This window comes from Rhamphochromis sp. 'chilingali' (genome assembly GCF_963969265.1).
Source record: "Rhamphochromis sp. 'chilingali' genome assembly, chromosome: 7".
NCBI classification, from domain to species: domain Eukaryota; kingdom Metazoa; phylum Chordata; class Actinopteri; order Cichliformes; family Cichlidae; genus Rhamphochromis; species Rhamphochromis sp. 'chilingali'.
The window spans coordinates 8,687,257-8,703,217 of record NC_137934.1 but is presented as its reverse complement, the minus strand read 5'-3'; the positions used below and the strand labels follow the sequence as shown (position 1 = coordinate 8,703,217).

Here is a 15,961-nt window from a genome sequence, read left to right as displayed (position 1 = left end):
TAAAGCTGCTTACATTTTACATATCACGAGCTTTTGGGGGTCTGCTGCTTCGCTCAAGGACACTTGGACAGATTTATTTCGCTTTTTTTTTGTGAGGGGGGAGGATTTACGGTGCATGCTGTGACTGTTTATCACCACACAGCTACTTACTGTTTTCTTGTTACTGTGACCTTATTAGCTAAACAGAAAAAAGCACAAAAAAGTTCAATTTTATATATGGGTCTGTGTACAGATTAAACAACAAGAGTTAATGTGTTATTAGTGAGCCTCCGGCTCGAGTTAATGACACATGACCTTAAAAGTTTTTTGCATACTGTGTTAAAAACTAGTCACTGAAACTGTTAAGAGGCTGACAAAATTGATTTGATCCTATTGTGGCTGATGGATATATTTGTAACGATGGCGAGCTCCTGCTGAGAAAAAAAGAGAAAAAAAAAATCAAGTTCAAGTGAACACGCATCCTCACGACACTCCAGTCCTCTCTTTGACTTTCACCACACCACAGCATGCAAATTAACTGTGCCTAAATCTCACGGACACTTCAAAGAGATGGCGATTTTCTCATGCATAAAGTTTATCCGCTGGCGTGTGATCTGAGGAGGGCACGCAAAGCGAGAAATAATGGCTCTGACCGCGAAAAACATATCAGAAACTGCCACAAAATAAACAAGAAGAAATATCTGCAGACATTTTAAGAAGTTTAAAATGCAAAACTAACAATGACACCCCTCCAAAATTCTTCAGATACACTAATATTTCCACATCTGCAGGTTCCTTGCTGTTACTTGTTTTGGCTATGTGCTTGCAATTTACTGTGGTGTCCTTTTTGATCAGTAGCTATAATAAAAAGGGGAGAAAACAAATGGCTGCAGGCAGCTGGACTGGTTTCAGACAGAGCTGATCTGTGTATGTGCTCCTTCTTTGTGTAGACAGCCGCTAGTTTTGTTTGTCGCCCGTTCAGCCTGTCATTTCCTGTTTTTTTGCAGATTCTAGTTCGAGTCTGTGCGTGGGTAGCTCTCGCTCACGCTTTCACTCACAGCCTTTTTGCTCTGGAGAGTCTTAATCGACTCCTGCCCCTGCAATGTGTCCCTGCTGCACTCTTCTCTTTGCCACTCTATCTTCTTTTCTTGTCCCTCAGTGCTCTAATCAATTTCTGACCAGTGATCTTTGTGAGTCTTGTGTGTTTCTTTACCCTCTCTTTCTCCTCTTTGTCCCTCTGTCTCCTCTTCTTGTCCTGGAGCATCTTCCTCCACTCCTCCTCTTTCTCAGGGTATGGTGACAGGCCCTGCTCCAGCCGCCGCTGGCTCTTGTCCATCTGGAAACACAGGACAAATGGAAGGAACATTCACTTTGTATTCCTTTCACTTTGTCCACTCTGCACTCTCCTGGCCTGATTCAATTTAAGCTGCACCCAAAAACAGATGGTTGTATTAGTGTCAGAATCCAGGCAAAATTAAGCCTTGGCATTTTCTGCTTCTAGCTGTGTCTGCGGTGCACTGCAGGCAGACAACTGCAGGGATTCTTCAGGTTATTAACACAAATCTCCTGAAATATATAGAAGGCATGAGGGAAATCCAGTCATTTTTACCTGTTTATTTATTTATTTTTTACTGAGAAACACAGCAGTGGGGTTTCTGTTGAGACCAGTTTCTGATTTTCAGCATTTCTTGGTTGAATAACGCGATGGTGCCTCATTATTTTCATACTTAAGCTCAACAATTATACTAATTATGATAATGGACTGATTGCTGAGTCACTAAAGCATGTATGAAAAGTAAAGCCTGTGAAGAAGTGCCTTAAACTTGCATTCTAATTGCCAGCAGGGAGTGACTCTTGTAATCGTCCCCCCCCCCAAAAAAAGTCCAGTTCTCATGAAATTTGTAAGAAAATGACCCTGAAGCGATCTATGATCTCAGTAAATGGCTTCCGACTTCGGCTGCTTCCTTTAGCGGTCACACGGTAGATCATCTCTATATATCTCACCCTATCTCTAGCATTCTTCTCTGTCACACCCACCCTCTGCGTGTCCTCCTTCACTACACCCATGAATCGTCTCTGCAGTCGTCCTCCTTCTGCCTGGCAGCTCATTAGTGACTACACTCTTTAGTTACTACGCCTCTGCACATCACCCTTGTTCTTGAAAAGCGGTACCAGTACACATCCCCAGGCATCCTCTCACGCTCCAGGATCGTGTTGAACAATCTGGGCAGAAAGTCCACTCCTCACCTCCACAGGTAGGTTATCAGGACTCTTCATCCTCTTCATAGCTGCCCTTATTTCATCCTTACTAATCCTCTGCATTTCCTGATTCACAAACTTTCCTCCAATTTGTCCGTTCTCTCACATTTTCCTCAATTAGGAGCTCCTCAAAGGAGTCCTTCCATCTTCAGTACACACTGTTTTCACTCATTAGTAAGACCTCAATAAACACTTTCTTAAATAATTTATGGACTCCGTTTCAAATTTCAATTCCTATTTTATACGACATGTTGCTCATTTTGTAAACCGCGCTACCATTTTTACTAAAATAGATACATTAGAGTAGACAAGATGTTGATGATCAAATGGTCAAGTTGAGGTTTCAAAGTAGCAGTCCACAATGTCCTGATGGCTATCGCAGCAACCTTATGTATAATGTGATCAAATATTTACTATAAAAAAAGAGTATGCTTTCTGTAGTATTCTCACTTTTTTAGCTTTTTGTTCTACATTTGTTGAACTCACACTAACCTCTACCTGGTGAACATGTAGAGACTGATTTAGCCAAATTATGACCAACAGCAGCAGTTCATAAATAAACCAATAATCAAGCTACTGTTAGTCAGAGCCACTACATACACATTACTTACCCTTAATGGAAGTGTAAAAATGAATGTAATAAGCCTCTTTGGTTGCTATAGTTACAGAATACACTGTAATGCTAGCTGCTACTTGTTAGTACTTAGCTTGCAGTTAGCCTGATTGAAAACCTCCTTCTTTGGTCTAAAATATGAATAATTGCTGAAAGGGAATGAAATAATAATTAAAGTGGCTCACCAGGTGTATTTACACATTTCAAATGTGTAAATACGTCCATCTATTCAGGCATTTTCTTCCTGCTAAATATTTTTCTCATAGATTCTTTTCAGAAGAGCAACCTGGTCATCTATGAGGTTCAGTTACAAAGACGTAAGGTTATTCTAAGGACATAGGCAAGATAAGGCTATAGACAATAAACTTTTATGTTCTGTCTGATTCAGTTGATTTGATTTGGCAGTTTCAAACCAGGCACCTGCAATAATATACCTCCCAAAATTTGTAATGTTTAGTTGGAATTGAACCGTCAACCTTTTGTTAGCCAAGCAATTATATAAACCAACATACTATAAAGCCATAGTTTAAAGCATACATAAATTCTGTAAATATTGAACTGCTAGATGTTGATTCCACAGATTCCTAATAAAAGATGGACATTGTCACCCATGAGTAAGGTCTAGTTATGAAATCTTGAGTTGTTTTGAGACTGGATACGATGAGCCAGTGCTCCCTTCGATCGTGATCAGTGAGTAGAAATAAAAATAATGGGAAAACCAGTTGGATGTGCAACTGTGGAGTTGCACATCCAAGAGCTCGGTGTAGATTTCTGGATCCCTTTGTTGTGGCTACATGTGTCCCCCCCTGACCTGTAGCTCCTTCTCTTTGATCTGTTGTTGTAGAGATAAAGCAGCAGCTTGCTTCATGGAAAGTTCTGCAGAAATGGCCATCATACGGTGGTTGGTGTTGATTATGTTAGTTCGGAGCTCATTCAGCTGGAAGCAGAGAACACATAGACAGAGGCACAGAGTAGATCATTCTGGGATAATGTTTTCAGATCATTTGTCCTATTCTCAGAGATCCAAGTAAACCAGTTTAAACTAAAACTGATTTTCATTGTTGATCAAACAACAGGGTCACTGAGACCTCATGAATTTCCTCTTTAACTTTCAAACATCACCAATTAGAAATCCCCATGTCATCGTACTGGGTCTGTGACCCAGTGTTTCTAAGTTTCTGGACCACAAGGTCATCCTGCAGAGCTCCTTCGTCTGCGCTATTGGCCAGGTAGCGGGCCTGTAATGGGCCATCTCTGCTGCAGGGCACACCTTCTGCCTTCTGAACTGCTAGGTCTTTGTTTTGGACTCTTGTGCTCCTTGCTTCAGTGGTTTTGCTCTGATCATTGCCATGCCGTCCCCGTTTGCTGTGTGTTTCCATGTTTCCCTCATTTCCCTTGTTAACTCTTAGTGGTAAATGTCTAGTTGTTTATTTCTATTTTTTTGTTCCTAGTTTCTTGTTTCTGAGTTTTCCTTTTTTAGTGCTCTTATGTTTAAGTAGTCACAGCAAAGGAGCTACTCAAAGTCCTGCGTTTGGGTCCTGCCTTGCATGCCATACAGTTATACATGACACCCCAAGATTTTCTCATGTTAACGTTTACTTAGCAAAGGAATTTTACTCTCACGTTCTTGGGAACGCAACATCCCAGTACACCTGGAGGGAATTTCATTAAATCTAGTTAGTTTGACTCGAGGATGAACTGATGAGAAGTTGGTGGTCAAATATCACGTGTCCTTCACTTAAGAATTAATAGACTGGTTTTAACAAAATTTAACAGCACTGTCTGAGGAGATGACAAATGATGAAGAGATGGTCTTTTAGGTTAACTACAATGTGACACTATGATGTTCTGCAAAACCACCCAGGACCGTTGACCTTATTTCACATTTGGATGAATGCTGAATGAATGACACTAATCTCTGTGCTCCGCCTAATAGATCCCCTTAAGGTCTTCAAGCAAGGATGTAAACTGCAACTAGAGTAGTTGCCTGTCTACCGTGTGAGGACATTTGAGCTCAAGATTTTCTTCATTTCAAATTAAATTCCTTTCAGTGCTACTGGGACTTATTTCTACAAATGATTATGGGCTATGAAGCTTGTTCCACTAGCTTTTGATGAGGGTATTTATAGCCGAAGAGGAAAAGAAGAGCAAGTGGGAGTGTAAAGAAACTGTAATGCTCAGTGAACTCCCAAATGCTCACTCTGCACGCTCCTCACATGGGCTGCACATGCTCCTCAAACAATGCGTCAGTGTGTTTGTGAGGGAGACAAAGAGAGAGATAAAAGACCACGCTGCAGATAACGGGTGAATAATATGTTTCTCTGTATCTGAGAGTATATTGTATTGTGTGGGAGTGTGTGTGTTTGTCTCTGTATCACCCTATGTGTGTCTATATGAGCAGAGCTTCTTCTCTATGTATATACAAGAGTCTACCTTCTTTGCCAGTGAGAGTCTGTCCTCTTGGCAGTTGTCAGCTTGCTCGCTGAGTGGCTTTGAGAGCCGGGTCACCTGGTCCACCAGGAGTTCTTTTTCCAGCAACTGCCTCTCGCGCTCAGCTAGATTCACCTCAAGCTACAGTGCAGAGACAGAGCGGAGACACACCTTTTTTGTATTCCCTTTGAAAACGTTTCCAACAAAGTAGTGTTTTAAAAGTGTCGCGTACCTGTTCAATTTTCTTGGCCAGTTCTGCCGTTGATAGGTCTTTGCCCTTTAGCTCTTTGTAATCAACTTTTCGCTTCACACCCTCAAGTGTCTTGTCCCTGGCTTCTGACAGCTGAGAGACAGAAAATAAGAGAATTACAGACGAAAACAGACAACAAATTGACTGTGGCAGAAGTCAATAAGCTATTGTCACTTGTATCTAGTAATTTCCAAAGGTAAATAACTGGAAAATACAAAGTAAGGATCTAGAATTAGTCTGTGTGTGTCTGAGTGCTTTGTTCTCCATGGATGGAAGGTACTCGTTGCACTGGGGATTTAAGGGCTTTTTTTTGCTAAACATAGTGCCTACATGGAAGCTACTTCCTGCTACATGACAAGCCAGTGGCAAACTGTGATAAGAGAAACCACAGTTTAAAAAGCTACAACATCCCTCCAAGGGCCTGTTTTTTTAATTTAGTTTTTATTTTCTGACATCCCCAAAGACAGCAGAAATAAAAGGGGAGGCAAGGATACACACAAAAGGAAAAAAACACACTAAGAAGATGAGGCAAAAGGCTCAGAAGCAGACAGGATGACAAGGCGTTAAAGTTAAGTGAAGGGGCAGGGCAGGCATGTTCGATCAATGCCTTTAGCTAATGCTCATTCTGAAACAGCTGCAATTAGCGAGTGGAGACGGAGTTAGAGGTTTGCCAGAGTAAAAAAAAAAGAAGTGCACATGACCTACAAAGTGCTTAAATGAATGACAGAAAATTAACATATAGAACATTAATTAAAGTTTTGACCTGTCTAAGAATAATGAATGGGTGCCTGCTTTGCTTTTCTGGTCTAGTCCACATGGACACACAGTGCCACTGGTTTAACGCTATTCCAGTAACATGCAGGACTGGAAATGCACCATGAAATGCAGCAATGTCATAAAGTCTGGTAGGGAGAAAAAGGCTAACAAGAATTAAAAATTACAGTGGAAAGTTTAGGAAAATACCAAATAAACCAGACTGAATTCAGGAGAAAATATTACGCACTTGTTACTGAGCACTCAAAGCATTTTACATGAATGCCATAGCACTTTATGCATCTTACATCCATAGTCCAGAGGACCCGGAGGAAACACACGCAGGTACAGAGAAAACATGCAAACTCCACATAAAGAGGGATCAAGCCAGGAACCAAACAAAATCATAAAGACACAATGTTACCTCAAACCTACGACTGGTCAGTCAACTTCATGAGAAAAAGGCTGTTCTGATTATGAAGACAAAGATAAATAGTAACTCAGGTGCCCACCTAACCTCAGCGGGGGCTAGAGATGGAAATGGGCATTTAAGAAAGCTGTAGTATCGTAACAGTGAAGTTAATATAAATCCAAAGCAAGATAAAGGTAAGATATATATATATAAATAAATAAAAATATGAATCTCAGCTGATCAAGGAGCCATGACAGGCAACATAAAATGAATGTAAGCAGAAAATAGGAACAATGAAAAAAAAAAAAACTGCGATCAGTTGATAGAAGACAGAAAAAGGAAAATACATGAGAAATATTAATAGATGCCTGGGGACACTGAAGCAAATATAAAAGAAGAAGAAGTGATTGATTATACAGTGCGAAGTAAAGAGAGAAGAGTTGAAGAGAGAAAAAGAACACGTGGAATAAAGTACAGAGGCGGTCTGACCTGACATGACCTGCCTTATGAAACATCAGCTTCAGTCCATTCAACCATACTGAGTATACAGGTGTGTGTGTTTGTGTGTGGATATATGCAGCAGTGTAGGTTGATGCGCCTGCATCTAATGTGAGCGAAGAAAGACAGTCCGGAACAACGTGATGATTCCGTCCTTCATAGATGGGATTAATGAAGCCTCTCTCCTATAGTTGGGCAGCGAGTCTGATTAAAACAGACATGGGTGATCAGCCTATTAAAAAGCCTACTGTCATATGAGTCAGGTTTTAACTTAGTATTAAAGCTGTCATGTGATAAGCCAAGGTGTGAGCTGGGTTAAAGTTACTGAAAAGCAAAGACAGAGATAAGAGTGGAGGAAATGTACTTGGAGAAAGTGATAAAAGGCTGACAGACAGAGGAAGATAAAGTGAGAAGGAGCAAAAGAAAGGCCAGAGTCAGAAAAAGGAGATGCGATAGGATGTGAAAGCAGACAAGAAAGGCAGAATTAAAAAGACAAGAGATGCTGAGAAACAGGAACTGGGGCTGACCAAGAGGGACCCGGGATATGTGCACTTCTCACAGAGAATATGACTGACAACAAAAGCCTGTTCGTGGTATGAGGAGTTGAATACGTGATTACATCATCTGAAAGCTGAAATTAAGCAACAAATCTGATTCTGTTCCCTGCTCGACATGCAAATGAAGGTCACCAAATCGTCTAGAGGGAATACGAGCTGAAGTAAGACTTAGAAATCCATCAATTCTGATGTCAGGCTTCTCAAACAAACCTTAAAATAAAGTGCTTAATTGCAGTATATAGTACCGCATAGTACCCAATGCCAAATAGCGTTTCAGAAGTATTATTATGCTCAAGTTCTTTGTCTGCTTTAAACAATTGCAACTGAGCTCAGCAGATCATGTCGGAATTGGAGCTAATAAATGCTGGACGACTTTTACTTTAATTGAAATTACTCCACTGCAAAAAAAGAGAGAATGGATTTGTACAACTGGAAATGGTTGATGGCTACACTGGCAGGATCCTGACTGCTGGGTTAAGCTTGATTTTTTTTACATGAGATGAATCCACAATGAGACAGTCTACAAAGCACTAGATTGGTGGTGGGGTTTCTGTGCACTTTTTCTCAGTGCTGAGCTGATCGTGTTAAGAGTTGGAGCTAATAAATAATTAACAACAGTTACTTTTACTGAAGTGAAAAAGAAGACTTGGGGGATTATAAAACACAGATAGTCAGAATCAAGAAACAGCTATATGGCTACAGAGGCAGAATACAGAGTATTGCGTTCGCATTGTCAGCAAGCTGGATGCTATTACAGCCTATTGCATTTTGTTTCATGGATGCAATGTCTTTGTACTAATCAGTATTTTGTGTTTATTGGGAATAATTTCACCAAGAGGTCCAATTAGAGTTGTTAAATGCACACTGATTACTGAGGGGTGTATTATAAAGCGATATTAATGAGTCAGTGAACTGTACCAAGCTTTAAGGCTCTTTTTTATCTGGCTGTATCACCATAGTAACTCATGATAAACACATAAAAGCCCTGCTTTTCTTCATAGAGACCTGCTGACAGTCCTCTTCTGCGGCCTCCCATGGAGTCCTCTCACAACTGAGCTTTTGCTTCCACAAGTGCTAAAGCCACAGTCTCTCTGATGTCTACTGCTTCAGGAGACCCCATGGCCAAGCAAGCACAGAAAGTGTCCATCAGCAGACTGAGAGCCATGCTGGTCTGCAGGATGCTACCACGACAGACTAATGGAAAAACAATCAATAATAAAAATAACATCAAATTATCTCGTTGTGGAGCTGTGAAATGGATACAGCTGTTATTTTACACAATGAGCATTTTTGCTAGTTTTTCTTCCTGCTTTCAAATAGGCTAAACTTTATTAATATAGTAGGTCCATGCTTTACACCACTGCATCTGAGACTTTGCATTGCTCATATCACAGGATATGTTTCCATTACCTGGATTTACTATGGTGAACTGACTTGGTGATACAGGGAAAGATGTATGGCTGAAGTAAACATTGAAATTTCAAGTAATAGTCAAGAATAACTGAGAACAAGAAATGACAAAGAAAGTAAACAGAAAAGAACTAACTATCAAAACCCAGGAATCACAACAATAATATTGAAAAAAATCAGCACATACACCACAAGTCACAGCAAACAACCAAGCTAATCTGTAAAAATGTCCTGAATGAAAGAATGAAAGAAAAGTTTTTTACTCAAGAAATGTTTTTTTAATCTCAGAGCTTTAAATGAACTTCTTTAGTTGTCAAATTCCGACTGCGACAAATATGTACTCGATTCTGACTTGACTGATTAATCTGTGTTGCACCCTCATATGTAACCACCCTAAGTCACTTAAACAGTACATGATGGATGGCACAAAGTGTGTCTTTGATACCCTCCCTCTCCTCTCCCCACTCTTCAATCAATCTTCTTTTTTCTCTGTAGTGCCCTCTCTTGTGGCATTTTTATAGCCGTCCTCTTCCTTCTAGCCGTATACACACTGACGTACGTCTCTCCCTTTGTATTCATCTGTCTCTGTTCTGCCTGCTTGCCTGCCTCTGTATTCTTCATCTGACAGTCGCAAATAATAGCTGCTTTCTTGGCTCATGACTGCAGTAAAACATTGTAGATATGACAGCATCCGAGCAGCCTACCATTAGCATATCATTTACATAATTTCAGCTCAGGTTGAAATTAACATGATGGCTTAAAAAGCTTCATAATAGATGCTACACTGAAATCCTGAAAGTGTAACCATAAAAAAAACAAATAATGACCTTATTTATATACAACGTCCACAAATTGGTCTTCAAAAAGCCTTGTAATTAGATAAGAGACAAAGGAACAGACCAGTAAAGCATAAAGGTCAGCAAGTTAAAATCATATTAATATAATACGATGATGTAAGGGTAATTAGAAAAATATGGGAGTAGAGCAGCTCAAAGGAATTTATATATTTATGAGGACCAAGCACAAGTTACAACTAAAAACAATGTCAAATAGAGGAGATTTTTTCTTGTCTCTCTCTCTCTTTTTTTTTTTTGAAATGTCTAAACAATGAAATCAAAATGAAGAAATATAGCCACCACATTGACCAGGTCACATAATGCAACTAGGAAGGAAGAAATAAAAGCCAGATGTACATTTTGACAGGAGATTTACAAGACGATTCAAACTCTGCCAGCATGCATTTATCAGGCAAGTCATTCCACAGCCTTGAAGGCTGACAACGAAAAAGCCCCAGCTTTCCACTGTGAGATGTACCAATGGTTATAAAGTATGGGTTAGGCCTGCAGACAACCTCAGGCTATAGAAAGGCAACTAGGGTGAAGCAAAACCATACATAACTTAAAATAATCACTGGTTATTTAGAATTAATGACCCCACAGTTTAACCACAAGCAAAACCAACTAAATAAAGTGGCGTGTACCTGATAACATTGTAACGACACAAAAGAAGCAAAAAGCATTTAATTTGTACTGAAAGAATTTGGGTTTTTCATTGTGTCTGGAAAACAGATGGAGAAACTGTGACTGGTAATCTGTTGTTTGATCCATGAATTAACTTCGTGATGGTTCCACAAAAATATGTCACTGCTGAATTATTGTATCGCTGTACCGGAAATACATTTAACCTACATCCCAACTCTCAAGAGTGGCATTTCATGGGGGCTGTGTCATGTGTTCCTGTGTGGCTGACAAGATTAGAACCAAATATACACGACTCTGAAGCAGCGCTGAACTCAAAATGCAACTTTATTGATGGGCTCATGCGGATAAAAAAAACAAAGGAACTTAACCTGGGCAGACAGTAGGAATTTGCTAACTAAGAAATCACATGGGAAACACGGAACATACAGGGCACACAGCAAGAGGGAACGAGGCACAAAGAATGGGAGACAGAGGCAAAACTACAAAAACTACATACATGAACACAAGTCACAGAAGACAACAGTTATCACAATGAAACAGGAAGTCACAGGAAGCTGGCTTAACTTAGCGAAGGCCACGACACTGGGACATCAAGGAACCCAGATAATCAGGGAAGATGAGACAAAGGGAATTAAGCTAGACATGAAAGCACAGGTACTCCGGCTTCCTCCCACCGTCCAAAGACATGCAGCTTGTGGGGATAGGTTGATTGGATAATCCAAATTGTCACTAGGTGTGAATGTGCGAATGAATGTGAGTGTGAATGGTTGTCTGTCCCTGTGTGTTGGCCCTGCGACAGACTGGCGACCTGTCCAGGGTGTACCCTGCCTCTCGCCCTATGACAGCTGGGATGGGCTCCAGCGCCCCCCACGCCCCTGAAAAGGATAAGCGGAAGCGAATGGATGGATGGATGGATGAAAGCACAGAGGGTAAAAAGACCACCAAAGCAAGACAGGAAGTAACTAAACAGATGGCAGACAGAAAGGTGAACTTCACATATGACACACCAAGGACAAAACAGACATGGGACTAGGACAGCCTGGCTATGAAAAAGTAGAAACATAGATATCAAAACTAATAAGTACTGGGAAGTAATACTACAATCAAGAGACTAAAAATCCAGACCTAGACGTTAAAACACTTTAAACTAAGGAACTAAGTTATGGAGCAGTTACATTAAAGCTGCATTTCAGTCTAATTACCTCATGAATTTCAATGGTATTGACGTGAACTGATAAAACTTGATTGTGATTTACCTCTCTCACATTCACGAGTGTTTGATTTAACGTGAACACACTTCTCTCCACTTATGCACTCACAGAAAGTGGATTCACCCTCACTACATTATTCTGTTTATGTGCCCGTTTGATTTATACCTTGTCGTTGCTTGATTTTAATAATAATAATAATGGATTGGATTTATATAGCGCTTTTCAAGGCACCCAAAGCGCTTTACAATGCCACTATTCATTCACTCTCACATTCACACACTGGTGGAGGCAAGCTACGGTTGTAGCCACAGCTGCCCTGGGGCAGACTGACAGAGGCGAGGCTGCCATATCGCCATCGGCCCCTCTGGCCAACACCAGTAGGCGGTAGGGTAAAGTGTCTTGCCCAAGGACACAACGACCAGGACAGAGAGCCCGGGGATCGAACCGGCGACCTTCCAGTTACAGATACGCTTCCCAACCCCCTGAGCCACGGTAGTTCAGTACTTGCTTCACAACTCATCTTTGTGTATCATATGACTTTTCTTTTCAGAACTTGTACAAAGTTGAGAGTTATTTCTTGCTCCTTTTGCTCTCTACCTGTTCCCGCCATCCAATATACATGAACTTCCACACACATACTGTCAAAGCGATTTTTTTGCCAAAGGGTTTCCCAGTAGTAATAGGTTCCAGACACATTGGATGAAGATTTAAGAGGGACAGAATATGACTCACCACTATAGGGACAGTGCTATCTGTCACCAGCTCCACCCTATTATAAATCCACAACTGACTGTGTCTTTGTATGTCTGTGGGATTGCTCATGCAACCGTGCATAACAGAAGTGTAACCAGTCATTAGATGACTGTTTGTTCATCGACATTTAGATTTCACAAACGCTGCGCAGATCTCGGTGTGCGCACTGATGCGTGTGCACCTGTACGCGTTTGAGACGTCGACGCGCCCGCATCTCATAAACAAGCAGCAAATTTAGATTCCGACCCCAACCTCTGTTTATTTTGCTGCAATTAAAATTCCTCAGAGCAAATGGAAGCCTCAGAGTATATTGAACTTCAATAGTTTCACAGATGGCCCAATCTATCTTTGTCAAAATTTCCCATCAAAGGAAAGGGGGGGGGGGGGGTCTGTCTGCAATGAACAGATAAACTGGTCACAGATGAATACAAATACACAATATATATGATAAATCAACAGCAAGGCAGTTGCATGGAGATTGAATTCGCATAGAGAATGAATTTGCAGGGAGAATGAATTGAGCTGGTGAGCCTCCTGCAAAAGTAGAGACCCCCATGATTCACTTTTTTGTACCCGGGGGAGCTAGACGGCTGTACGAGTGAAAACTGTAATTTAGAAAATGATTTGCTGTTTACACACAGATGAGAGGGAGAAGTATTAAATAACTGGGTGGCTGAATGGCAAGAGAGAGGAACAAACATAGACTGATAAACTAATTAAGGAGATAACTGTTGATACTAAAAGTTTCAGGAGAACCACATCTATTCAAACGTGATAAAGCTAGTCTATAGCCACGGCAGCAGCTTTGTGAGGATGTGTGCTCAGCTACAGCAAGGCTTTCAGCTAAAATGCTCATATTAACATTGCTAAAATGGTGTTATGCTACAATGTTTCTCATCTTACTTCAATATGTTAGCATGTTAACATTTGCTAAAGAGCAAAAGTACAGCTGAGACTAAAGGAAACAGTATTTGTTCAATAACTTGGGAATCAAACATAGACTGTATATGAAAGATGGATATTAGTGTCTGCATCTGCCATCAAGTAGCATGTGTGTTTTTAAACCATATCAATGACCTCAGGAAACACTTTATTGGTCTCACTTGCTATTTTCAAATCTTATTTGATACAATAAAGTTTGTTTTGTAAAATGATGGACCCATTTTAAGTAAAATACATGAGATAGAAGGGTATGCATTACAGTGTGGCTACCTTGTGATTGACATATGCTAACCTATGAGCAGACAGTGTCCTGTTTTCTCAGTTAGATACACCCAGGGTGTGATTTTTGTTTTCTGCTCACCTGCAGGGCGTCACGCTCTTGTACAAACATTAGCAAATCTTTGGACAGGGAGAGAGGAAGCTGGTTCCACCTATTAACATCAGCAGCAAACTTTTGGAGTTTTGGTTCTGACTCAATAAATGTGTGAAAATAAGCCTGCTCTGTAATGTGCTGGTCACAGGTTTTAAGTGTGAATGATAGTCAGGTCAGGGTTGGTCTGTCTGCACAGAAGAGGGGCCGTTCCTCTCTATTGGTCGATTATAGCATCTCCAGCAAAACTTCCAAACTGTGCATATCATTTTTTTTTCAGAACAGCCCTTCATAGGCAGGCATTCTAACAGCAGGATGCCAGTGACAACAGCCCAAGCGCATAACTGCAATTCATCAAGTTTAATAAGAACATTCAGAATTCAAGTTTGTAGGAAATTATGATGTAATTGATTAGGCAACTGCTTTACAGTCAGCAAGAATATTTATAGGATAAACACCATGTTGAAACAGCAGTGGAATAACAAAAAGATCCAGATCAACTTCCCTGTCCTAAAAGTGCTAAAAGTGAAAGTCAGATATGTTTTAGACACAATGTTCAGAATTAAACTGTACTAACAACCAGAACTGCCAACCTGATGGTACCGGTCAAGGTAAAGTCAGCAGGATTTGTGCTCTGGGCCTCATGAAAATATGTATGAAGTTTTAATAAGTCCAACTGTTGCTGAGCTATTTCAGTCTAGCCCAAATAGACCAGGCAAGCTGCCCTGCAATCCTCAGAGTCAGAGACCTAACATCGATGAAAATATCCAAATATATAGTTAGTTTGTGTGAGGAAGAAGAACATAACAAAAGGCTGAAGTTGTGAACACAAGTGAAAGAAAAATCCTGGTGGAAACAATAAAATTCAGGAATTTTGTTGAAAACAAAGTGTGGGAAAGAGTAAAGAAACTAATGAAACATGAGTGAAAGCAAAAAGATGGCATCATCAGGGCTCCCTGTAGCAAACATAAACAACAGAAGGAGTAAACAGATGGACAAAAAGGAGAGGGGTGTTTTTCAAATGAGCAGCACACGCTGAAGTCTTATCCAACGTTATGTTCATCCAAAAGAGCATAAGACTCGGATAACATACGTCTGGTCCAGCAGTAACTGTAAGCCAATCACTCTGATCCAGAGAGGTAACACACCCAATCCCATGATGTAGCTGCTGGAAGGGGAACTCGGTGCATGTTTGTGTGTCTGTTTCAAATTTCTCTTCGTCTCTGTGTGCACAGTGTTATCGTTTGGGTTTTTCCCCTTTGTTTTAGATACTTATCTTCTTTCTGAGTATCCGTGTGTGTCTTGAACTTTATTTGGCAAGTGTCCATCCTTAAAATTTCCCTCCATTAAGATCTGCTCAGCAAAATGAGGCTCTCATCTGACAATAGGGAAGAAAATTCCCCCCAATCTTCATCCCTTGTGTGGCTATTTCAAAATGTTTTGTTTTAAATTGTGAATAGATGCATGCCTTCTTCCACTAGTTTGTCCAAGCAGACACCTCTCAAGCATAATCAGTCTTGATTATGGTCAAACTACGAATGTTTACACTTTAATGAGCACTGAGTCCTGTCATTAAAGTAAAGCGAAAGCCTTCCCACACAGCATGTTTACTAGAGTAATTCAGAAGTCTCTTTGTGAGATAAAATGCTGAACGTGTTTCAAAACAAGGACCTGCTCATTAGTGATGTTCTGAGTGTCTCCACTGCTCTATGGGTTTTATTCTAAAGCACTGCACTTAGCTGTTCTTGCTGGAGTTCCCCTGGCTTGATAGAGACAGTAAAAGTTGAGCAATAATCTGTAAAATCTGACACCATTCAACTCACATACACCCGCAGTCATACACTCCCTCAGACCTCTACGGATAAAAAATAAATCGCGTATATTATTTTTATGACAAGGAGTAATGGGAACACACACACCTAGCTGGACAACGCATGGAAGTGCTGTTGAAGAAAGTCCCTGGTTTGCAGATGGACCAGGCATGCTAACGCGAACACACCTACAGACACCACATGTGCCAGAAGATTCTCAGGAAAATCTGTA

General features: G+C 40.6%; 1 protein-coding gene across 2 annotated transcripts in view; it reads right to left on the bottom strand.

The window, feature by feature from the left end:
• The window catches only part of ccdc146 (coiled-coil domain containing 146), a 63,353-nt gene that overhangs the window by 2,368 nt on the left and 45,024 nt on the right, over positions 1–15,961 (bottom strand). For both annotated transcript variants that reach the window (XM_080887203.1, XM_080887204.1), the window contains 4 exons: positions 5,514–5,624; positions 5,285–5,422; positions 3,663–3,788; positions 1,193–1,315 (listed from right to left, as the gene is read on the bottom strand). In XM_080887203.1, coding sequence (XP_080743329.1) covers positions 1,193–1,315; positions 3,663–3,788; positions 5,285–5,422; positions 5,514–5,624 — 498 coding nt within the window. The remainder of the gene's footprint in view (positions 1–1,192; positions 1,316–3,662; positions 3,789–5,284; positions 5,423–5,513; positions 5,625–15,961) is intronic.